Raw genomic sequence first — 27,530 nt, 5'->3', positions numbered from 1 at the left:
GGTAATTTAAAAAAAATTAATGCACCCCTATGTTCACTGCAGTGTTATTTACAATAGCCAAGATCTGGAAACAGCCCAAGAGCCCATCAGCAAATGAGTGGATGAAAAAGCTGTGGTACATTTACATAATGGAATACTACATGGTCATAAAAAAAGAAAATCTTACCTTTTGCTACAGCATCAACAGACCTGGAGATTATTATGCTAAGTGAAATAGGCCAGTTGGTGAAGACAAATACCATATAATTTCATTTATATGTGGAATCTAATCAACAAAAGTTTAACAAACAAAATGAAAACAGAAGCATAGATATATAGAACATACAGACAGCTGTCAGAGGGGACGGGCGTTGGGGCTGGTTGAAAAGTGAATGGATTAAGATAAATATATCTTTATATATATAGTCTGTCCAGAAAAAGTCCAGCCATTGTTAATATAATGAGTGGTTTGTGCAATATCCATGTAACCTGGCAGCCAAGGAGAGTGGACTGCAATACATATTCATGAACAATGACAACTTCACTGTACTAGTCAGTGGGGGTGGCAGACACTGTTGGGTGAGTATGTATATTGTGTGGCTATCACATTCAAAATGACTGAGCAAATAGAGCACAAATCTGCATCCAATTTTGTGTTAAGCTTGGACATTCCTCCATGGAAACTATTCAGATCATTCTGAAGACTACAGCTATGGGCAACTGGTGACTGCAAGCTTCATTACGACAATGCACTCGTTCATGCATCATGTCTCCTACAGAGTTTTCGGTGAAACATCTAATCACCCAGGTGACTCAGTCTCCCTACAGCCCAGATTTGTCACCCTGCAACTTCTGTCTTTTCCCAAAAATAAAATCACCTTTGAAAGGGAGAGATTTGAGACCATCAATGAGATTCAGGAAAATACAACAGGATAGCCGAAGGCGATTGGGAGAACTGTGTGAGGTCCCAAGGTGCCCAAGGTGCCTACTTTTAAGGGGACTGAAGTGTCACTGTCTTAAGAACAATGTTTCTTGTGTCTTGTATTGTCTTCAATAAATATCTCTATTTTTCATAGTACATGGCTGGATACCTTCTGGACAGACCATATCTATCTAGCTAGCTAGCTATCTAGCTAGCTATGTAGATATATATACAGAAATATAAATATACATATATATGACATATAGACATAGACTACAGTATTGTTTTATTAACCAATGCCAACACAATAAATTCAATAAAATAAAAAAACAAAAACCTAGGGTATAGGGTTGAGGTTTTAGTGTACATTCAGAAGCTAAAGTGGAGAAAACGAACTAAGAGCCTTACATTAACAGGACCCTGGACTGTCCTCAGGGAAATAAGAAATAAAGGTCTTTGTTCATCATTTCAGGGAAATGGAAAGTCAGTTTCTCTTTCTGTAATACAAAACAAAACAAAAACAAAAACAACCTTACCTGGCAAATTGAAAACTAAGATCTAGCCTGCCATTTGAATTGTACAGGGCTGTGAATTATAAAATATGAATGTGTGAAATGGTTCTAGAATGGAAAAATTCCTAGGACACTATTCGGAAGAAAAAACACAAAACATGGAAGACATGAAAAAAAATAAACCTCTGCTTCATATAAGCCAAACAATTAAGAAATACAATGATAAAAGCAAATTCTTCAAGAGTCAGCGGACAAGAGCATTAGAACACAAGTTAATAGAATAATTTGAAGGAACTCACAAAACAAGTAAGCTAAACATTATTAGAGAAAAACGAAAGGATCAAATTTATAGAGAAAAACAGGACACTGACATGGGAATAGGTAAAGTTTTATAATAGGTAAATAGGTATCTTGTAGAAATGAAATGTGACAATCAAAGATGAAAACTCAGCTATGAATCAAAATCCTTTTAGACATAGTTCAAAAAGTTACAAAGTTGAAAGAGACATCTAATTAAAATTTTCTCAATGAAATATAGTGAAATAAAGATATGGGAAATAGGGAAGAGTGCTTAAGAAAAAAGGATAAAGGAATGAGAATACCAAACATATATGAGAAGGGACCCCCCAAAAACTGGAATTACCTTCTGGAGGGCGGGCCCCTTACAGTACAGGCTTCCCCCTCCAGGTGAGTGTTCCAGGAGCCCATCTGTATCCGTGTACCAGCTGGCACTGCTGTGAGAGGCTTCAGTGAATTTTTTTTGAAGGCTCAATGTGTTTGCCCATTTCATTATGGTCAATTTACAAGCATACCTGCCCATTCAGTGCGGAGTGTTTGGCAGTTTTTGACTAAAAACAGCATGACCCCTGTGCCCCACCCACTCTACTTACCCAATCTATACCTGAGTGATATTTTTTGTTTCCCTGATGAAAAAGGTCCTCAAACAGAAACATTTTACTGATGTGGAAGAGGTGAAACAAAAAGTGGCAGAAGCACTAAACGGCATCAAAATCAAGGAGTTCAAAACTGTTTTGAGCAAGTGGGAAAAATGTCTTGATGGATGTATTGCATCAAGTGGAGAATATTTTGAAAGTGACTGAAGTTTCAATGTGTAAGTACACATTTTTTAATAAATAAATTCCAGGGTATTTTGGTTCCCCTTTGTGTAATAGGTGTTCAAGAAAGTGAGGAAGGGTCGTAGGTACAATTTTCAAAGAAAGCGAGGCTGAAATTGTACCAAATTTGATGAAATGTCTTAAACATAAGATAGGAGAACCCTAAGATTGTAAAGCAGGATAAATAAAAGAGAGGCTAGATATTTCAGTGAGCCTGCAGACCATGGAAGACAGGGGGCGGCAGCCCTCACTGTCTTCTCAGGAGAGAATCTGTTGCAAGCAGTGCACTTGCCGTGAATACTGTGCAGTGAGTATAGGGGTGCATATATCTTTAAGAATATATGTTCTCAAATTTGTCAAGTAGATAGATACTCGGAAGAAAGGTTGCTGGGTCATATGGCAAGTCTATTCTTAATTTTGTGAGGAACCTCCATACTGTTTTCCACAGTGGCTGTACCGGTTTATGTTCCCACCAGCCGTGAATGAGGTTCCTTACGGAAACAACCAAAGTGTCCTTCGACAGAGGACTAGATAAAGAAGATATATAATGGCATACTACTCAGCCGTAAGAAAAGATGAAATACTGCCATTTGCTACAACATGGATGGATCTTAAGAATATCATGTTAAGTGCAGTAAGTCTGACAGAAAATGCCAAGAACCGTATGATCTCACTCAAATATGGGATATAAAATTGAAAGTAACAAATGAACAAGCAAGATAAGCAAACAAAAACTCACAGACACAGACAACAGGATGGTGGCTACCAGAGGGAAAAGGGGTTCGGGCAGGTAGTAAAGGGTAAAGAGGGTCAAATATGCGGTGACAAAAGATGTGACTTTGGGTGGTGGGCACACCATGCAATATACAGATGGTGCATCATAGAAATGTATGCTTCAAACCTATATACTTTTATTAACCAATGTCACCTCAATAAAATTCAATTTTTTTTTAAAGTGCAGTTGCCAACAGTCTCCGGCTGCTGCACATTTGGGATCTATAACAATTCAAACCCAGAGGCCACTGTCTCCCCAGACTGCTCCTGGCCAATGTGGGCACGATGTGGGAATGAGAACCCAAACTTTCTGGCTGATTTCTTGCTAACAGGCAGTTCTTGGGAGACTCCCACGAGCCTGGATGAAGCTGCCTGTGCCAGGCTGATGGTGGATCCTCTTTCTTCACCAAACCCTTTGCTCGCCTTCCCCTTTCATAGGCAGGCAGACCTGCACCGCGGTCTGACGGCTCTCCCCATGTACCCCTTTCGTACTACATCCTTCACAGGCCCACAGAAATCCTTTGTATTTATAATTTTTTCTTGAAGTGTACTTGGCAGAGGACTTGAGAAAATCTTAAAAGCAGCAAAAAGACAGCATACCACAAAGTAAAAATAATGGCACTCATAGAAAAAAAATTATCTATAATAAAGACTAAAGTACAAGTGAATAGTATCCTCAAAGTGTTGAGAGAAAAGGATGAAACACACAATTCTGTATCCTGTTTAATTATCATTTAAGAATGACGGTTAAAAGGATTTTTTTTTAGTCTAAACATTAAAAGTATTTACCACTTACAGACTCTCAAAGAAAGAATGTGAACCTAAAAAACAATAAGGCATAGGAAAAAATGCTGAATAATGTTGAAAGCTATAGGTAAATTTAGATAAGCATTTACTATAAAAAATTCAAAGAGATAATGGCTCAAGGTTTAAAAATAAGGTAGAACTCAAATATAGGCAATAACAACATAGTTTGTAGGGTGAACATAATCTGGTTGAATTAAGTTTCTTATATTATTCTGGGGCATGATAGAAATATTAAATACATATCAAGTTATTTATAGTTTAACACTAGTATGAATGTTAAAATTTTAAGAGAAATTACTGAAACCATACAAAAAAGAAATATCTGATCTCTAAACTGATGGAGAGAAAATAAATTTAAAAACTCAAATATATCCAGTAGAAAGCAGAAAAAGAATAAATATCAAAAAAAATGATGAATAGAAAACCAAAGGTAAAATTGAATAAGTAAATTTTAATGTATATATAAATTTAGCTTGATGGTTAAGACTGAATGATTGAATTTAAAAAATAAAAGTCAGCTATATGCTTTCTAAAAAACACACCAAAAATATGCACTTGCAGGAATCTTGAGAGTAAGTAGATGAAAAATATATATGTCAAGAAAATAGTAACCAAGAAAACTAGAATAGCAGCTTTTAATATTAAAATATTATTTTAATATTAGATGGAATAGATTTCACAGCAGAAATCAAAGTAACGATTATCATGAAGGTAATGATTCTGAACTTGGATTCACTTACCAGGCAAACCTAGAAGTATACAAGCAAAAACTGACAGAATTACAAAGAGAAATTCATAAGTCCCCATTCACAGCAGGAGATTTTACATACAATTGCAGTCTTTGACCCAACAATCAAAAATCTAGTAAAAAGAAATGATAGAAGATCCACGATGGCAGTGGACAAGGTGGACGTTACACTCACCTCCTCCCAGGACCAAACTGGAATTACAACTAAAATACAGAAAAATCAACCTGAATAATCAACTCAGGATTAACTGAACAGTATAAGTAGTCTTATAACCAAGGATATACAGAAGAAGCCACATTGAGACTGGCAGGAAGGGTGAAGATGTGAAAAGAGCTGGCCCCACTCCTATGAATGGTGGCTGAAATTCCAGAGGGTTATCTCAGCTGCCAAGATTCCTCCTGAGGAGTGTGGGGTCTCAGCCCCAAGCTGAGCTCCCCAGCCCAGAGCAACTGAGCCGTGAAGAGGTGTGCCCACATAATATCTGGTTGTAATACAGTGGGGATTCTGTATGCCAGGGAGATACAGGAGTCTGCTAGAGATACAAGCATCCACCTACCCCAAGTGCAGGTGCTCCGCTTCAAATGTAAATGACTTAAATGAACCAATTGAAAGACATAGGGTAGCTGAATGGATAAGAAAACAAAACCCATATATATGCTGTTTACAAGGGACCCACCTCAGAATGAAATATACATGCAAGCTAAAAGGGATGGGAAAAGATATTTCATGCAAACAGAAATGAAAAAAAGCTGAGATAGTGATACTTATATCTAACAAAATAGACTTTAAGACAAAAGCTATAGTAGAGACACTATAGTTTTTATCTTTATGTAGAACACTACATAATGATAATGAGAGCAATCAAATAAAATATAGCCCATGTAAACATTTCTGTACCTGACACAGGAGCACCTGAATATATAAAGCAAATCTTGACAGACATAAAGGGAGAGATCAACAGTAATACAGTCATACTAGAAAATTTTAACATCCCATTGATATCAATGTATAGATCTTCCAGACAGAAAATCAGTAAGGAGACAGAGGCCTTAAATCACACATTAGATCAGATAGATTTAATTGATATCTTCAGAGCATTTCACCCAAAGAATCAGAATACATTCTTTTTAAATGCACAGGGGACATTTTCTAGGATAAGACCACATGTTAGGGCACAAATCAAGTCTCAATAACTTGAAGAAGACCGAAATCATATCAAACATCTTCTTTGGCCATAATAGGATATAACTAGAAATCAATCACAAAAGAAAAACTGAAAAACACAATGACATAGAAGCTACATAAAATGTTACTGAACAATAATTAGGTTAACAATGAGATTAAGGGAGAAATCAAAAAATACCTTGAAATGAATGAAAATAAGCACACAATAATCCAAAATCTATGAGACACAGAGAAATCAGTCCTAAGAAGAAAATCCATAGCATTACAGGCCTATCTTAATAAAGAATAATCTCAAATAAACAATATAACTTTACACTTAAAGGAACCTGAAAAAGAAAAACAAACAAAGCCCAAAATGACTAGGAGAAAAGAAATAATTAAAATCAGAGCAGAAATAAATAAAATACAGTCTTAAAAAATACAAAAGATCAATGAAAACAAGAGTTGATTCTTTGGAAAGATAAATGAGATTGACAAACTTTTAACCTACTCATCAAAAAAAGAAGAGAATAAAATAAGTCAGAAATGAAAAAGGAGAACAACTGAGTCCACAAAAATACAAGGGATTGTAAAAAATTATTGCAAATAACTATATGCAAAATTATTAAACAATCTGTATGAAATGGATAAATTCCCAGAAACATACAACCTTCTAAAACTGAATCAGGAAGAACTAGAAAACCTGAATATACTGATTACAACTAATAAAATTGGAGTAGTAATAAAAAAAATCCCAAAAAACAAAAGTCTTGAAACAGATGGCTTCATGGGTGAACTTTACTATATATTCAAAGAATTAACACCTATCCTTCTCAAACTACTCCAAAAATTTCAAGAGGAGGAAAGACTCCTAAGCTCATTTTACAAAGCCAGCATTATCCAAATTCCAAAACCAGATAAAGACACTACAAAGAAAGAAAGTTATAGGTCAATATCCCTGATGAACATAGATGTTAAAATCCTCAACAAAATATTAGCAAACTGGATCCAGCAACACATTAAAAAGATCATATACCATGATCAAGTGGGGTTTATTCTGGAGATGCAAGATTGGTACAATATCTGTAAATCCATTAATGTAATATACCACATCAACAAAATGAAGGATAAAAATCATATGGTCATATTAATAGATGCAGAAAAAGCTTTTGACAAAAATCCAGAACCCACTTATGAAAAAAAAAAAAAAGAAACCTCTCAGCAAAGTGGAAACGGGTAAACAAATCTCAACACTATAATAAAGACCATATATGACAAAACTATAGCCAACGTTATACTCAATGGGCAAAAATTTAAAGCATTCCCCTTAAGATCAGGAACAATTTAAGCTACAGAGCAAGTATTAAAAGTATCTAAGAATCATTTTACATAAGCAGCATTCCTTGAATACAATTCATCAGATTTAGAAATCAATAAGAAAAGAGTACAATCTCCTTTTCACCTCCCACACGTAGAAATTTAAAATAATCGCTTCTGAGTAATTATTGAATAGAAAAAAATCATGGAATTTACAAAATATTTAGAAATGAACCACAATGATATACCACGTTCCAAAGATCATAATGTTCAGCTAAAAAAGTACTGGGAGGGAAATTTATAGTTTGAAATATATAAATTAAAAAGGAAAATTAAAACTCAGTGTTAATGTAACCCAACAGTCAGCAGGAAAAAGAAAACCATTAGATTAAGAAGATAAATTAATGAGGCAGAAAAAAGAGGTAAAAGAGAGGCTCCACCCAGCGGGCACACGCCCACCTCTGGGCATGTGTTGCTGCTGTGCCCTCTGCCTTGGACATTATTTTCCCAGATACCTGCCTGGTTCACTCTCCCAACTCCTTCAGGTCTTTTCTAAAAAGTCATCTGCTCAAGGAGGCCTCCCAAGCACCCTGTTTAAAATTTCATGCCTGTCCCACAACATTCCTTAACCATCTTCTCTGTTTCCCCTTATTGTATAGAAATTATCATGATCATCATTATACATGCATTTAATTTATTGTCTCCCACCCCATTATCTATTTTGCTCACTGCTGAATATGGAGGTGCTTGGAACAATGTCTAGCTTAGCCATTTGCAAATATGTGTTGCATAAATAATTTTTTCAAAGATTTATTTATTTATTTTTAGAGAGAGAGGAAGGGAGGGAGAAAGAGAGGGAGAGAAACATCAATGTGTGGTTGCCTCTCATATGCCCCCTACTGGGAACGTGATCCATAACCCTCTCAGGCATGTGCCCTCACAGGGAATCGAACTGGTCACCCTTTCGTTTGCAGGCTGGCACTCAATCCACCGAGCCACACCAGCCTGGGCAGAATAAATGATTTTTAGCTATCTAGGCATTGGGTACACAAAGTTTGTGATATTTTTCTCTAGTTTTCTATATATTTGAAATATTTGCAATTAAAAATGTAAACAATAAGAGAAAAATGTTTATGCCTATGAATATAAACCCAAGTACTAACAATGATTATCAATTTTTACATTTTTATATTTTCTAGTAATGAAAAATGTTTATATTGCTTTTATAATCATAAAAAAGACAAAAATAATGCTCATCAAAATAAATCACATATGCTCAGTTCATATATTCAGTAAATTCTATTATTTTTCATTAAAGCATCCATTCTTTTCTAGGATTAGTGAAATTCCAACAATTATATCATACTAAAAATCATTAAAGAATCTTTCAAAAACAATTTTTCAGGAAAAAAACCCTTCATAATAAGAATACTCACAGGACACTCTATTATTTTGGTGAAAAAATAATAGAGAATAGTCTTGGACTTAAATGTTGCATCTACAAAACCTGAAGACAAAGGGAACTTGAAGGTGAAGGGAAAACACCTTTACCCCCGGAATAATGTTTTTCATCCTTGTAAAATTAAGTCATTAATACAAGAGTAATTATAGAAACTTAATTGAAGTCAGATGATCAAAACACTAATGCACCAGACAAAATACTGAGACAAAAAAATCGTTCATTATATATATCCTTCCTACTTATGGAATAAAATATAAACTGAGAAAATCCAAAGTCCAAGATAATTGTAAAATGCTTTTGATAAGGTTTTCAAAAACAGAATTTAAGTGAAAGATTTGTATATGAAGAAATGAGAAATATAACATATTCACTCAGTAATAATGTGTGAATGTATAGTATTAATTCAAGTTATGTTTTCCAAAGTTCGTGTGTACACTGAAGACAATTTATTATGTATTAACTAATTAAAAGTTGATTAAGTGGGTAGAAAAGTGAAATTCCAGGTTAATCTACTGTGATAGACTTTAATTAATGTGTTTCCACAGTTTTTGGCAGTCTTTATAAAACCGCCCCACTTCAAACATGGAATGAATTTGCCTGGCGAGACTTTGTTAGGTAGGATGGATCCACAAAGTTGGGTTTCCCTCCTTGTATTACCTTGAAGCAAAGAACTTTAATCAGACAGAATAAAAAGGAAACCTCTAATTTCTAACCATTTTTTAATTTTATACAGACACTTGCACTTGACAGATTGTATTAATCAGAAAAGCTATACAAACTGTATGACATAAATATTTTTTTCTGTATGATTTTTGTTTGGAAATTTCTCAGGTGAAATGGAAAGTATTCTTAAAAAGACAATAGCAGTGTTAGTATGATGTGGCCAATACTACATGAGAAAGATTTAAGTGATGTCATTGTTGGGAAGTCATTGAAAAAATTATAAAATCTTTAACAGGAATTCATCCTGGCTTAGCGTACGGAGCAGCACTAAAATAAAAAATAATGATTTGTAATAAAATTCAAGACTACTTTCTGACAGTAAGTTATAAGAATGCTATTGATTGTATTTACATATGATGAAACTTATGGCAATTGAACTTTTCTCTGCAAGCACTTAAGCCCTTAAAAAAGCTGGAATTAGGTCATTTTTGACAACTCACTGTGGCATCTTTTAGGAAAAAGACAAAGAGCTAGTGAGGTGATATAATCACAATGTTATTGTGAATAGAACTTATCCTGAATTAGTTGTTGTCTGAAGTAGTTGTTCTCTTTCAAATTTCATTTGTTACTATTGTCCCACATTATTAAATTCCTGTCATTCATATTTTCCTGAGGATCATTAAATAAAATAAAAACCAAAGAGATGGCATGAGGCAATGAGATATTAATGATGACTAATAGTTAACAGTTACTTTGACCTTTCCATCATCCACGCTGCCACACATGAACACATATTATGCACACACATATACATCAACGTATATGTGTATATATCTTGGTATATAACCAATCTTCCCTCACAGTAATACTGAAAGGAATTATTACAGCCAATATTAAAGAAGTGGCAACTGAGCCACAGGAAAGCAGCGACTTCACTGGGATTGCAGCGTAGGTGAATGTTAAAGCCAAGACTGCATTTCCAGTTTCTTGTCCTTCATCAGGATTCTTTTCTTCAAGTCAGGCACCTATGTTTTCTGCAATCACCGGCTATCTTGTATGTAAATGACCGTGACCGCAGGAGCACCTTTCTCTTTGTTCTGCTACTCTACCCAATAGGCAATTCTCTATCCTTGCTTTGCCAGGCCCAAATAAATTCCTGGTATCTTAAGATGTTGAAACAAGTATTTCCATAAACCCTGTTCCTTATGCTGTTTACAGTCTTTGTATTCTTGGCTCTTGGATTTCACATCCTGGGTTATGTAGGCTTTCGGGTTGACTGGAAATCAAACTGTCACAATAATATAGTGTCTATGGAACAATTCTTGTCCAGTTGTAGACTTTTGTATCAAAACAAAGTTTTTCTAAATTGTGTCTGTGTAGATTGACGATGCCCGTATTTTCAAGTGAAGGAAAATATATAATAATAGCATGATTTAAAGCAACTGAGCTTTCCTTAGGAGTGACATATAACTATGATTGTGCTAAAAACATCTAAGAGTAAACATGGAGCAGTATATTTATACCACACTTTCTTTGTGCTACTCTTCAAGTATGTATGGAAAATTCCTATCGTCGGGATCCAAGCCGGAAGCCTCAGCCCCTCACCACCAGGAATATATAAAAAGGCTTTCATGTCTACAGAGTCTTCTAAAGCATGAGCTCTGGCAAGATGCCAATAATATAGGCAGCGCCATGTACAAACCAGATGCATATGCATTTGAATCATTTCCTGGCTTTTCTTCCTCTCCTGACCTCTGGAAGCTAGTGGAACGCTTAATCCTCCACCCTCTTCCTACTTCTGTTGTCTTCCTAGGTGATCTCATCTGGTGCCAAGGCTTAAATAACATATGTATTGATAAATCTAAGTTCAGTTCTGATCTCCTCCCTGAATCCTGCCTCCCAAAGTTTGTGTGCTCTAAGCAGAACCCTAATTTCTTCCTGTATCTCCCTTCTCCAACGTCATCCTTCCTCTGTCTTCCTCACAACACCAATGAGAACCTGCAGTGATGAAAAATCTAGAATTCATTAACTGTTCTTAAATTTATTTTATTCAACTGACAAACATGCAATACACTACTGAACCCAGTCATAAGTGTACACACACACACACACACACACACACACACACACACACACAGAGTGAACAAAGGCCAGGTGTAGCTAGAATTTATCTTTATGTTTTTTGGAGTTGACAGGCTTCAGTGATGATCTCAGCATGATGACATCTTTTAAATAACACTTTACCTCTGCCTCCTAAAACACTGCAGCTTTATGATTTATTACCTGTCTATATATTCCCACATGTGTATCTGTATGTACATTGTATACGTATATGAGGTCTGTCCAGAAGAATTTCAACCATTGTTAATATAACGAAAATGGTTTATGCGACATCCTTATAACCTGGCAGTCAAAGAGAGTGGACTGGAATGCCCATGTGTGAACAATGACAACTTCACTGTACTAGTCAGTTGGGGGCGGTAGACACCGTTGAGTGAGCATGTGTACTGTGTGGCCATCACATGCAAAATCTGCATCAAATTTTGCGGTAAGTCTGAACATTCCCCTGCAGAAACTAGTTAGATGATTCAGAAGGCCGCAGCTATGGGCAACTGGTGACTGGCAGCTTCTTCACGACAACGTGCCCCTTCAGGCACAATGTATCCTGCTGAGCTTTTTGGTGACACATCAAATCACCCAGGTCACTAAGCGCCCCCTACAGCCCAGATTTGGCTCCTGCAACTTCTGTTTTTTCCAAAAGTAAAATCACCCTTGAAAGGGAAGAGATTTCAGACCATTCACGAGATTCAGGAAAATAGGACGCGGCAGCTGATGACAACTGGGAGAACAGTGTAAGGTCCCAAGGTGCCTACTTCGATGGAGACTGGGGTGTCACTGTCTTATATACAATGTTTCTTGTATCTTGTACCTTCTTCAATAAATGTCTCTATTTCTCTTATGACATGGCTGGATACCTTCTGGACATACCTCACATACATGGTTGAACCGTATGAAATGACTGGTATTTGACTGTTTGGGGCTAAAAAATGCTCATTTCAGGACTTGGCTTCACCTCACATTTATAGCTACCTACTCATCTACCTATGTTTATATATTTATATCTATTTATGAGGACACACATATGTATTCAACCTTGTAAGGCAGGAAAAACAGAATCATCTATTTCTCTGAGGCTTTCTTAGTAAGAACAAATTGAGCCAGCATACTTACAGTATCAAGGCTACATTAAATAAGAAAAAAATGTAAAATACTGGGCCCAAAACTCAATTTCAATCAAGCCCGCGTAAGAACTCACTTGGATTACGTGCTGAGCACATTGTGATACTGCCTGGGCAGTGCAGGGAGAGTCCGGAAGCCGCACTGTGTTACAGCACAATTCTGGGTGTCAACAACAGGGCCTACCAGCAACATTCCTTTTAAATTGTTTCCATATATTGAACTGTCAGACCATTTTCTTGATAAAATATAAGCACCAAACGGGGTGAAAATCAAACTATTTAACCACTAGCTTGACCAGAGACAAATGACTGGTATGGCCAAGCTGGCACCAGGCTGTGGAACAATGGTCCAGGGCAAGGTCAGAGACTCAGAGAACCCTCAGCCATGTGGAATTTGAAACTCATCTTGGCCACATTGAAAACTCCTAGCCTGAAACACTAACTCAGGCTATGACCTCAGATTTCTTTGGAGATAGATGACATAATTTTAGCCCATTTCACAGTAAGAAAATAATTGAAGTCATCCTGTTTGATTTAGACTTCATGAATGAATTAAAGGGCGGCCAAAATTACCAGGTTTGTAAATTTTTTTAAATTTAAATTCAACACGTTAAATCAGCTTTAAAATTCATTTATGGATTCCTTTGAGTATTTCTTTAAGGAGGAAACACTACATATTTGTTGCGTTAAAAACAGAACAAATACAACTTATGTAGCATTTTGTAAGAATTTGAGGAATTGGCAATTAAAAACTGCATAACTGCTATTTAAGTAACAGTTTGTTAAAACTTTGTTATTAGTCTATTATGCGCTAAAGCCAAAAATGTCTTCTCAGTTTAAAAATGCATGGAGTAACACATAAAACATTGTTTTGGCTTAAATATTAAGCCAACCTTATTTTTTAATACCTGTAAGATAAATGATCAATTGAAAACAGTAATATTTTATAAAACTTACCACTTAATAATATGTTTTTAAGTTAATATGTTTTAGCATACATTTAGCAATATATTTAAACATTATTGAACATTGATTCTTTTTAAATTCTAATTTTTAAATTTCTAATTTGAAAAGATCCTATTATATGAAAATTAAAAACATACACTTACTTTAAATCAATAGAACAGTATATATCAAACACATTTTTCTTAATTATTTAATATAATTATTTAATATTTCTCTAAAATATATGTTGAAGCTTTTTTAAAAAACTTTTCAAAATTTTACTTATTTTTAGAGAGGGGAAGAGAGGGAGAAAGAGAGGGCAAGTAACATCAGTGGGTGGTTGCCTCTGGTGCGCCCCCTACTGGGAACCTGATCCACAACTCAGGCATGTGCCCTAGATTGGGAATCAAACCAGCGACCCTTCGGTTCACAGGCTGGCACTCAAACCACTGAGTGTTGAAGCTTTTTTATATTATTCATTTTATATTACTACCAATTAAGTAGTAATTAGACTCCAGGTTAAAGACAGCATTTCTTGCATTTATTAGCTATAACATAGGTTCATCTGTGCTCCAAAGATAGCCCAGCACTAAAAAAGCCTGAATAAGGTATTAGGAAAACACAAAAACCCAAGAAAATCCAACAACTACCAGAGGCAATAGATAAATACAGAAGATCGGAAACCTGGTTTTACATAACGAGACCAGAATTGGACTATAGAACAGCTCAGCTTATGACCAGGTGTATTTTGTTTATGACATAAATACATGTAATTAATTTTCTCATTCCACAGAACACAGCTACCATATTGAAAATAAAATATCTGTGAATGTCTACCACACACAGAGACTACTATTTTCATTCAGAGACATTAGATTTGCTTGTATGGAACTAGAAACTTGAAGCAATGTGGATAATCAAGAAAACTGCTAATAGTTCATTGTAGTTAATATAGATCAGCTACTGTATAAGACATTAGCTTCCATGCAAAAAAGCTATGAATCATTAATTAAATGATATATTTTGGTGGGTATCCTTGTTTGGAAATGTGAGGTACAAACGAAAATTTGTTTATTTCAAGTAGTTTTTGACTCAAGATCTCTTTAGGGTATTAGCAATCTCCAACATGATATTATTTGTCTAAGTGCTACTAGCAAATAATAATTATAAAATAAGTAATTATATGGTGACATTGTAATTATTTTTTTAGTTTTACATAATGGTTATAATAGCTACAGTGAAATATGAAAGGTGAACATATACTTATTTGTATCTACTTAGTACACGATTTTGATGATACCACTTCTCATTTTCAAGTTTATTTCAGATATGAAAGACAAAGTGAAAAAAATGAGAATTTAATTTTGTTGCATACTGGAGCCTTTAATGCCATGTATGTTATTCTTACTACTTTCTTCCCTTTTTCTATTTCCACACCCCTTAAAGAATGCTACAAAAGAGAAAAAAAGATACTTGTATAGTGCTTATAATGTGCTAGCCACTGGTTTTAAGCACATCATATATATTCATATTTTGTGTTGACAAAATCAGACTAAGACAGTCAGCATTATTATTACCACTGGTAACATGGCAGATGCAAATGTAAATCCTACCTGGAGAAAGACAATATCACACTAAGCCTCAAGTTACTTTCCATTTTTTTTATGTACAATGTCCATTGCTCCATCAGAAGTAATCAGGTGTCACGAGAAAAAAACAAAGACGTACAAACACATGAGGCTAAATAACATGTTACTAAATAATGAATGGGTTAACAATGAGATCAAGGAAGAAATCAAAATATAAAGATACCTTGAAACAGGTGAAAATGAGAACACAACAACCTAAAATCTATGGGACACTGTAAGCAGTCTAAGAGAGAAATTCATAGCATTATTGGCCTATCTCAAGAAACAAACAAAAAAATCTCAAATAAACAATCTAATTTTACATTTAAAGGAAGTAGAAAAAAATAAACAGAGCCCAAATCAACTATAAGATAGGAAATAATAAAGAACAGAGAAGAAATAAATGAAATAGAGTCTAAAAAAACAATATAGCCCTGGCTGGCGTGGCTCTGTGGATTGAGTGCCAGCCTGTGAACCAAAAGGTTGCTGGTTCGATTCCCAGTCAGGGCACATGTCTGAATTGCAGGCCAGGTCCCCACTGGAAGGTGCATGAGAGGCAAACATACATTGATGTTTCTCTCCCTCTCTTTCTCCCTTTCTTCCCCTCTCTCTAAAAATAAATAAATAAAATCTTAAAAAAAAAAACCGACAAAAGATCAGTGAAACCAAGAGCTGGTTGTTTGAAAAGAAAAACAAGATTGAGAAACCTTTAACCAGACTCATCAAGAAAAAGAGAGAACCCTTGTTGGGTCGCTCAGGTGGTGGGAGCATTGTTCCAGACAACAAAAGGTTGAAGGTTTGATCCCTAGTCAGGGCACATATACAGGTTTACCTAGGTTGCAGATTGGATCTCTGGTTGGGGCACATACAAAGATTGGAGACAACAGATCAATGTTTCTCCCTCATATCAATGTTTCTCTCCCTCTTTCTCCCCCTCTCTCTTTCTGTCTCTCTCCCTTCGCCCCACTCTAAAATCAATAAACATATCCTCAGGTGAGGATTAAAAAGAGAGAGAACCCAAATAAATAAAATCAGAATGAAAGAGGAGAAGTAGCAGCTGACACCACAGAAATACAAAGTATTATGAGGAAATATTATGAAAAACATATGCCAACAAACTGGAAAATCTGGAAAAATGGATAATTTTGAGAAACATATACTCTCCCAAAACTGAATCTAGAAGAAACAGAAAATCTGAGAAGATGATTACAACTAATAACATTGAAGCAATAATCAAAAAACTCCCAACAAACAAGAGTTTTGGACCAGATGGCTTCACAGGTGAATTTTACCAAACATTAAAAGAAAAACTAATGCCTCTCCTTTTTCAACTATTGCACAAAATTCAAGATGAAGGAATATTCCCAAGCTCACTTTATGAGGCCAGCATTATCCTAATTTCAAAACCAGATAAAGATACACCAAAAAAGAAAATTATAGGCCAGTATCTTTGAAGAACATAGATGTTAAAATTCTCAACAAAATATTAGTACACTGAATCCAGTAATAAAAGAACACGAACCATGATCAAGTAAGATTTAAACCAAATATATACCCCTCAGAATTGGAAAAAAAATACTTAGTACTTAGTAATATTTCTAGCAAGAAATGTATAAGATGACAAAGCAAGCTAGAAGATATTAGTGAGAGAAAGTAATAAAGACCTAACACAAACCGCAATAAGCTATCACTACACACCCACCAGAAATGCTAATATATAAGACTAGTGAGGAAGCAAACTATCATACATTATTGATAGAGTGTAAATTATTTTAACCACTGTAGCAATTTTGCATTTTCTACTAAAGTTGAACATAAACATTCCCTGTTGCCCAGCAATTTATTACAAGATATACCCCTCAACAGAAATATACCTATATGTGCACCAAAAGACAGATACAAGAAAATTCATGCCAGCATTATTCATAATATTAAAAATTAGACACAATTCAAATGTTTTTCCACAGTAGAATGGGCAAATAAATTGTTGCATATTTAAATAATTAAACACTAAGTAATAATACAATAAACAAAATACAGTCATACCTCGCAACTCATTGGCTTCAGACTTTGTCAAACCCTGTCCTTACTGCACTTGACAAGACCAAATGTTTCAGCACTTGGTGCTTGCTCCGGACTCGTCGCACTTGCTAGAACTTGTGTGAGTCAGGACGCAGCCCGCAAGAAAAAATGCTTCATCGCTCAGGATTCGTCGGTTTCAGCACCCGTCATGAGTTCCAGAGCGAATTAGCGACGAGCACCAAGGTACCACTACACACCCATGTGCAACAACCTAATGAACCTAATGACGTATGGTGAATGAAAGAATGGAGGAGGCATGCTGGGATTCCAGAGGTGGCGGTAATGCAATAATGATCTATTTTGTTTGTTTGTTTGTTTGTTTTTTGTTTGTTTGGGTATGAAATAATTTTTCTAACTTGTAAGCGAATAGTACCAGTTGATACACACATGGTGCTTATTATCTTTCCTACACAGTTCTAAGCACTTCACAAATAAAGCTCATTTGATCTTCTCAACAATCTTGAGGGAGATACTATAAGCACCTTTACCTTATAAACAAGAAGAGGGAGCCCCAGAAAGGTTCAGCAGCTTGCTCAGGATCTTAGAGCTGTTTAGTGAACAGCAGTGCCAGATTCTACGCTGTTCTCCATTACACTACACTGCCCCTAAGAGCAAAACTTAAGTATAAAGCGTCAGATTTATCCACTGTAAATGCATATAAAATGAAATAATGTCATTCCTCTATATATTGGAACCTCCTGTATATATCTCTCAAGCAGATTGCTTTGACATTTTGAAATTGGTATTTTTATATTTTATATAAAAAAATTAAAAATGTATTTTTCTAACTCATGTTTAGAATACTTAAATATGAATTCTAAACACAATGCACTTTAAATGTGTAAAAGCACAAAAATGTTAAAAAGCTGGAGTAGAATACCAGTTCTATTAACTTCTATAAACCTCAATCTCCTTGCTATTCAAAGTTCTGAGAATGAGGTGACTTGACATTTGTGCTATGCACCAAGTAATTAATTACATCTGGAAACCAGTCCATCAGTGCAGTAAGTAAATCCTAGAAATTTTAGAAAGGAAAGATATCTCACTTTATATACACATTTTAGAGACTTGAAAGTAAAAAAATGCTACATAACTTGGTGAAAGTAGTACTCTTAGGAAGACTGACATCCAGAACTTGAATTCCAGGCTTTCAACTACAAGTTCAGTATTCCTTGAAAAGTGTTTGATCCTCGTTTTTCCCCCCTGTTTTCTTGTCTGTCCCTCCATGTAAAATATATAAACTGAACTTTTAAAAAATTATATAGTATTATTATCATTTAATTCAAGAATGCATTTGATTTATTGTTAAAAGATTTACATTAAGGACACATTTTAAATAGGCTATGTTCTTGAACTCACTTTCTTTTCTTTTCTTTTTTTTTTTGATGTGAATACCACATAAAAAGCTTGCATATACATTAGTCTTCAAGTTTAAATTAAGAAGGACCTTGCCCTCAATCTCTCTCTTACAAACCCACACATGGGAGTCTCAGGGTGACATATTAATGAAAAAGATAGCAATATTTCTTAATTATTTTATTTATAAGCCATTGTATTATTTGTAAATGACTAGCAATTTTTTTAATAATTAAAAGATTTATAAAGTAGAATGTTAGTTGTGGTCATTCAAAACTGCTATCACACAAATTCCTCTGTTTTATGTTTATCCCTTTTCTTTTAACTTAAAGTTATTCTTTACTCCAAACATAACAGTAAAAGTCTAGAAAAATAGGAAATAAAAATTACTAGATAACTAAAATGACTCGATACTTACGTTTTTCCAAGTCAAACTAAAAACCAAATTGAAAACAGTTTTCATTTAATTGAAAAAGTGAGACTACTAGCCTCAAAGACATGGAATTATACTACATTTCAATTACATGGAAAACACTTTTTTTTAAAAACGTAATGACCTTTTCTAAATCAAGGCATTCTTTAGACTTCTGTCTTACTGCAGCATCCCCTTTTATGAAAACGCATCTACACTTTTGTGAATGACTGAGTTCTTTCATCTGACTGGACACAGCTGGCAAGTGGCATAATGAGAAGGGGAAATGAAAGTCTTTTTTTCCCCTCCTGGAAAACCAAGAAAGGAATAAATCATATCAAAATGAAGCATTAGTTGCCTGTATTACCACACAAGTACACATCTTAATATAAATAGTATTTTCTACTGTTTTGTGAATAACTGATAGTACAGTACATTTTAATCCTGAAAGTCTATCTATAAGGTGTGGTTTCCCTGAACACTAATTGGATAATTTTAAATTTTGCATATTTAATTAATTAAAAATTAAATTGAACTGACCAATTCTTAAACAGCAAATTTAGTTAAAATGTTCTAACCAATACGATATGTACATTTAGCCCTGGCTGGTGTGGCTCAGTGGATTGAGTGCCCGCCTGCAAACCAAAGGGTCGCCAGTTAGATTCCCGGTGTAGGGCACATGCCTGGGTTGCAGGCCACGCCTCCAGCAGGGGGCGCATGAGATGCAACCACACATTGATGTTTCTCTCCCTCTCTCTCTCCCTTCCCATCTCTAAACATAAACAAACAAACAAACAATCTTTAAAAATTTTTTTTAAAGATATGTACATTCAGTTTATGGGGAAAGGTCTCAACTAGCTGGGCATAAAACAGTCCCAAAGCTACCTTAGACACAAAGGAAAGCTGGAAGGAACTTTGAGCTTGACTAACCCTTCACTTTGTGCATGGAGAAACTGGCGCCCAGAGTGATGACTGGCCCAAAGTTCCTCAAGCAGCAGTGATAGGCCATCTGTCCCCTCACTTTCAGGACCCTTACGTCCAGGCCAAGCTGTGCTCCCCAGCTGTGTCAGAGGAAGAAGCTAATGAAGCAATCTGAAAACAAACTAGAACTGTTTCTTCTTTTACTTTCTAATTTTTCTCTCAACTTTAAATAGCACACAATAATAAATAAATATCTGTATTTTTCAATTGTATATGTAATAATATCATGGGGAGAAAAGTTGAACAACTCTAAAGTTATACATTTAAGGGAAGTCTTTTCCCATCCCATATTCAAAGTTTTCCACCCAAAGTTGTTTTCCAGAAATTTTCTATGTGTGAATGTGTATATGCAAATATGCGTATACAAATGTTAATGTAGCTTTTTTTTCCACTTAATACATCTTGAAAATCATTCCAGATCTGTGCATGTAGATCTACTTCATTCTTTTAAATAACTACATGGTATTCTATTACATGGATTTAAAATAATGTATTTGACAATTCACCTATTATTGGGTTCAGGTAGTTTCTGATTTTTTATATTACAAACAGTACAAAAATAACTATGATTTGATATGTTCTTACAATAAATTTTTCTAGGATCAAACCGAATGTAAAACATTGACTATTTGGTACCTTTAGATATCAAATTTTGACTCATTCGGCATGTTAACTTCCTACGTCTAGACCTGGATCCATGGAAATACCCGACATACCAGACTAGCCCTGGACCCCACTGCCCACCCTTCAGGATACTTAAGTCCTGTAGAAATTCCTCTTTTCAACCAAATTCTATTTTTTGTGTGTTTGAAGCAGTGAGCAGTTAAGGATAACTTTCATCATGTAGAAAAGATATGTCATGTCTTCTTATATGTTAATTATGATAATGTAAAACACAAAAGGTATTAATAAGAATACAATTTGAGCAAGAGTTTCATTTTTAAAAAATGTATGCAAATTCACCAACCACTAGAAAGGAAACACCAAAAAGAAAAAAATTACTCAAAATTTCACAAGACAAAATGCCATCAGAATCTCATTATCTAACTTAATTTTTTTAACTTTTCACCAAAAAAATAAAATAAAATAAAAGGAAGAGAAGGAGGGAGGGAGGAGGGAAGGAAGGAAGGGAAAACCTTCCTTACTGGTATATTGGCTGAGGATATTACTTCCATACTTCTATACTATATGCTAATAAATGTATAAAGCATCCATGAAAGGAATTAAATTTTCAAATATTGGGGTATTTATGCCTTAGTATATTAAGAATTACAAATTGCTTAATTGATTTCTGTGTTTTGTGTCGTGTCATTTTTAGTGTTACCCAGAACTACAAATCCTGCCCTCTATTCTCCACGTTTGAGCGGTTACGTACATAAGCCTCACCCAGAGGAGACACCGGCAGGAATGCTCTGGCTTGTGTAGGACCCACCAGTGTCTGGATTCAGGTAACTGAATTGCATTGAATCCCACCACTAGGATGAGACAACAACTTGATACCATCAGGAAAAGGTCTCAGAACAGATGCTCAATGGATGACCAATGCACCGAAATTTTTTTTTCTGGTGATTCCTCCAACTAACTTATCAACATGTTTTCAGTTATTCTCTAAAGACACCAGAATTGGAGTTGAGGAGAAAAGTGAAATGATATAGAAAATCTCAGACAGTGATTGGCACTTAGGAAGAAGACACCGGGGTAACATTTAAGTCCCCAGCAACAGTGAACACAGAGATGTCCCTCTACTGTCTGAAGGAAGTGCTACCACCATGGAGAAGCCTGTCAGCCTCCCAGGAGAGAAATGGGGCAGAACAGGTGACCTTTGCTGGGGAGCAACCCTTCTCCTGGGGAGAAATTCTCCAAAACCCAGGGCCTTGTCTTGTTTTTGTTTGGAAATGAGAGTATTTTGGAGGTGAAATTATGTAAATTTGGACAGCTGGGTAAAGGCAAGCTATAAAGGAAAGTGGTGGAAATAAAGGATGGGAGAGGTGGCAGAATAAAAACAAATTAATGTGCTGTGTCCACATTAGTCTTGCCAGGGTGAAGCAAGGAAATTGGAAAGGAGAAAAGCATCCTAGAAATATTCTAACAGTATTGGTATTAAAGATAAGGGAACTGAGGGCTCCAAAGTAAGAAACTTGCCTTAATTCACACCAGTTGTCTCTGCAAGTTCTGAGCCATTACGTGAGGTTCCCAGACATCGAGGGTATTTCCCTGGACACCACATTGCATCAGCGTTCAAGCTGTCACAGGCTGTGACCCTTGCTAGCTCGTACCCAATGGCTGCTTGCATAGGGGGCTGCTGTCCAGGCTCTTGAAGGACTCCTGCTTTCTACAATTCCTAGGGGTTTCCAGTTCACTGTTTTAATTCGCTGTGCCTGTACAGTGTCTTCATCAACCCACCAGAAAACTTTTGCTCTCTTTACCATTATATTTACTAAGGACTCTACTACAAATACATTATTTCAGAAAAATAACAATGTCTTCAACTGATAATATTAAAGATTACAATAATAGAAATAAATATCTATATAGACACAAAATTTATTTTTCTTGAATTTTAATTTACATTAAGTCACCTCTTCGTCTCATGTTTTCTTCCTCACCACCTCCGCCCCACACTCTCTTACGTTCCTCCGTTTCTCTGCACAGACTCCACTATTTGTTATATGTTAAACCAGAATATAAGTTTCCAAATCATTGTTAACCCCTCTATGTTACTCATTTCACCTCCATGGGCATAGCCCTTGACATGCTGAAAGCACACACTAATGTTTTTTGAATAAAGGTTTGACACTTTCACATTTATCTATACATGAAATTTTTAAAGAACTCCACGCTGAAAGGAAGAATCCTCCAAGAAGTTCCATCTGAAAAGGATGCTTGGAAATAACCCAATACAACCAGTTTCTTTTACAGATGATGAAACTGAGGTCAAGAGTAAGCAAGTGGCTCAGTCGCCCGCCTACTTAGAGCCTGGGTGAAAATGCCTACCTGGTCCCACTCTCTGGCTGCTGCTCTGTAGCACACACCCCCAGCAGCTTACATTAAACCATTCAGGTACCTACTGGATTCTTGGGAGAGTATAAATGGCTTGATGGCACACTAGAATTTTGACACATTTCACTCTCTACATTTAAATCTCTTACAGTGCTTGGTACATAGTAGATATGAAGTCAGTCAGTTTGGGTTTCTAATCCATTTTTCCCTTCTCTCTCCCAAATTTCCATATCAACCACTTTACAGATTGTTAATCTACCAAGTACCCAGCCTCATAAGAATCAAAGCCAGCATGTTGATAAAGCTGCCTGGGATGCTATTGTGGAAGTGATTGGTACTGACCCCAAGGCTGTGCCCATACGAATGATGGAAGTGCTCCCCAAGGTGTGTTCTTAGGTAAAATGGGGGGATACCACCATGGGGAGGCACTGATAGAGAGGGTCTCATTACATTTCTGAAAGCCAAATCCCTCCTTCCTCACCTCAATGTGTCTCCTAGAAGGGAGATTCCCACTTGTCTGTAGGCCTCTTGGGATACACGGGCTAAATCCATAGGATGGTAGATTCTTGGAAAAGAATTTCTGTTCTGAGGGTCTCCCAATAAGTTACTCCCCAAAAGTCACTGTGACTTAGCACACCTGTTAGCTTTTACATTTAGATGTTCTTAACTTTGACAGTTATCTTTAATATAATAAAGCCCTTTTAGTTTTGCTTGGGATTAATTTATCACTTAATAAATTTCTTCCAACACTATGTTCTGTGAGTCAACAAGCAACTTCCCCTGTGATGTGAGCCTGGCTTAGAACAAATCAGACTTTGGAAAACTAATTACTAGGCAGAAGCATTTTTCAGATGGTCCATACCCACTTTGAGAAAACTTGGTCATTGTACTTTTGCATCTGTTCGGAGTAAAATGTCTTTTGGCTGAATATAACGTGAGTCAACATTGGGAATTCCCCACCACCACCTCCACCACCGTTGATGTGATCTCTAGACCATATTTTAGGATGGACTAACACTAAAAACAGTCTTCAGCAGTTGAAAATGCCATATTTAAAAATCATTTCAATACCTTACAATATATGAAGGGTAGTAAATTCTCAGCAAACATTGTAACTAGGTATTTATTGAGAACTGACAATGGGTCGCTTTGTGCTGAGCACCATTTAAGGCATTAAAAGAAGTACTGGTGCAATTATTTTCCCTAAATTGATGTCTGTTCCCGATACAGCTTGGATTTTCTACCCTTGCCCTAAGTAATTTAATTAAAAAAAAGAGTTTCTCTCAGCTAATTGGCTGGCTTGTAGTCACCAGTGATTTTTGTCTCATGTTGTTCAACTGAGTCAGTACACCCTGAAATGGGACAGCTTACAGTGTCAGGTAAATAGCCTTGCAAAGAGGATACAGCCTTTGGAATTGTAACTAGTTAACTCTGGGCTCCCACTTGAGACAAAAAGCAACTTCATTTTATTAGAGAAAATGTCAATCAAGACTTGACTACTGACACCCGTCTTTGTTTCACCAGCCAGTAATAAAAGATAAAGCAGAGGAAATGGAGGAGCTGCAGTTAGGCATTTGCAACACACAAAGTCCTTGTTTTCCCACTAGGCACTGCAAAAAAGCAATTGTCCATTCACAGCACATCCTCTGCATTTCAGAGCTAATATTTTTGCAGTTCTTAATTTGGTACATTACAGTCTTATGCAGTTAATTTTGTTAACCCTTTGAAATGCACTGTGCATTTGATACCTTGCTTAATATGACTGCTAACATGACCCAGTTTTTAAAATTTCTGTTTCTCAACGTTGAGAATAGGAAGCTTTAAAAAAAAAAATCAAGTGATAGATTTTGGAAACAGAGTAATGGTTTCACATAAGCCTGTCTTACTTGCTCTTGCATAACTTTGAGAAGGGTAATAAGGAAATCCATGTTAACCATATATTATTTTAATTGCTTTTGCAAAAATTGACTCTGGGTAGGAATGTTTTTTAGCAGGGGTCCCCCTTGACACATAATAATAATGTGCCGTTGAAAACAACATTAGCTCTATGTTTCATTGCCCTGCTTCCTGCAGCATTTAGTGTGCTTACTATATATGAATGCATATGCCTGCCTTCCGGTGCACAGAGATTCACTCTAACGCTTTAATAGTCAGTCTGGCATTTACAGATGATTAAAAAGTCCCCAGGCTCAATCATTTAAATCCCTAATTAAATATCTCACTCTGATTTCAACTATTATAAAGAAAAAGAGAATCAACAAATTTGCCGTGCTAATAAAGTTTTTATTTCTCTTTGTAAATAACAGGCTCTGAATCATTGATCATATAACTCAGTGCCTGCATCTTCACTATTGACTTCTACTTCCAGAACATTTTTTTTTTAATTCAACAAGGCGGTAAAGTGCATTTTCCTCAATAATTCATTTTTCTGAAACACCTTCTATAGATTTTTCTACCTTCAGTCTCATTACCAGCTTTTTCCTCTCTTCCTACTAATTTTATCTTCAAGTCTGCTATCAACCAACACGACAAACTCAAGAAAAACACTGATTTGCTTTTTTCCTGTTCCACAAACCCCACTAATCTCTTTACCAATATTTTCCATTCCTGTCTCACCAAAAAGAAAAATGATTCAACTCTAAGATTTACCCTGGAAAAGAAATATTGCATTCATTTAAAAAAAAGAACAAGAAAGAAAGAAAAGAAAAAGAGAAGAAAGCAGCCCTCCTCAGTGGGGACTCAAAGTACAGTGAAAATGCCTGAGTCTGTCATTAGGCTTGTTGGAATGAAACAGTTAATTCAGGGTAAGTGATAATGTTTAGTCAGTTCGCCTAGAAAAAGGAAGGAAATTCAAAAGCTGATTACTGTAGTAACAATCACAGACCAAAAAATATATATGTACAGGTTCACTTTAAATAAAACTCCTGCCATCTCTCTGTGATTCTGTTCTCTCAAAGAAAAATGAGCTTGCCGCTTAAATTTGTTGTACCTACCTCAACCATTAAACAAGACATTTAACCATAGTGGCAGTTCTGTGACCTTTGAATGCCGTGAAATCTCTGAGCGGTGCTGTTTGTTCATGAAGACTTGTGCTGCAGGATCCAGCAACTTCATCCAGGATTAGGAATATAATTAAGTAAAAAAAAAAAAAAGAAAAAAAAAAGAAAAAAAAAAAGAAACACGCACAGAGAGATCGGGAAGGAAGATAGAAAGAGATTCTCTCTGGGTGAGTACACACTTTTCTCCCAGGCAAGTGCTGGGACACAGCCGAGCCTGCTGCAGTGCCCAGACCCACCGACTGGCTGGGGGAGCAGGCAGCCGGCCTGCTACGCTGGGAGGTGCTGTCAGTTGCCACAGGCTAGGAAAAGCAGAGACCAATCGGCTTCAACTCTGGCAGCTCACTGGAGTGGAGCCTTTTCTGTTTATGTTTCCTCATTTCAAGAGTGACGTCAAAGGGTTTAGTTTTTCCTCTGCATGTGCTATTAATTTTAAAGTACTGTACTATGGGAAGAATGTGTGTGTGCCCGTGGTTAGCTGGGCACCCCACTCTTAGGAGAACCCAAGAAACATTCTCTATATTGAGAAATACATTTTAAAAATTTAAAATACCTTGTGATGAGGTGTATCAAAAACACAAAAACTAAAACCAAAAAATAGACAAAATCCCCTGAGCTAAACAATAGCAGCAAGATTTATTATTTTTTTTACAAATGTGAGTGTATGTACATATGCTTACTTCACACTGTTGCTGCTTTTTGAACTAATTCATTTTTCCCCTTACCTAAAAATGAGTTGTTACTTAATCCTTATAGCCATGGGTGCAGAATTGCACAAACAAGCTGATGAACAATATTCTATGCGGTGAAAAATTGAACCCATGCTTATGCTGCTGCTGATCCCTGCTTTTCTATCTTTCCTCCAGCTTCTGTGGTGAAGTGTCAGGATTATTCATGCTGGGGAGATCCCTCCTGTACTCCTCACAGGGAGTCATTCAAGAAGCAGGGCACGATAATGCCATGCAGGCACGCCTGGGCTGTCAGCATGTTCTCCCAAAGGGTGTGAAGGCACAGTTATTTAAGGGTACTTTCTCTTCCAGGGGCCCTAGCTTATCCCTGCCGTTCTCTTCCCACTCTGGAAAGGCTCAGTGACGGCCATCTGTTGTTTCTGCCTCCCCCAGAACCTCTCCCTTCTCCCCCAACCCCATTTGCTAACAGAACCTCTTTTTTTTTTTTTTCCTGGAAACTTTCCTTCCTCAATCTATGGATTGCACAGCCTTCTCCACAACCTCCACTTCCCACAACATAACTGTAAGGGGCATGTGACCCAGACTGGCCAATCAGATTTCTCCATTGCTGTAGACACAGAAGAAGTTTAAGGGTAGGCACAAAACTAAAAAAAGCCAGAGTCCTTTTTCAAATACTAA

General features: G+C 36.1%; 1 protein-coding gene across 1 annotated transcript in view; it reads right to left on the bottom strand.

Annotated features, from left to right (window-relative positions):
• PDE7B (phosphodiesterase 7B) overlaps positions 1-26,493 on the bottom strand; it is a 289,994-nt gene extending 263,501 nt beyond the window's left edge. The window contains exon 1 of the mRNA XM_054570006.1: positions 26,101-26,493. Coding sequence (XP_054425981.1) covers positions 26,101-26,121 — 21 coding nt within the window. The 5' untranslated portion in view covers positions 26,122-26,493. The remainder of the gene's footprint in view (positions 1-26,100) is intronic.
• Positions 26,494-27,530: the final 1,037 nt, after the last annotated feature.

This window comes from Pteronotus mesoamericanus, unplaced genomic scaffold, assembly GCF_021234165.1.
Source record: "Pteronotus mesoamericanus isolate MK-2021 breed Mesoamerican mustached bat unplaced genomic scaffold, CSHL_Meso_final contig_20, whole genome shotgun sequence".
Taxonomy (NCBI): Eukaryota; Metazoa; Chordata; class Mammalia; order Chiroptera; family Mormoopidae; genus Pteronotus; species Pteronotus mesoamericanus.
This window is presented reverse-complemented; position numbering and strand designations above follow the sequence as displayed.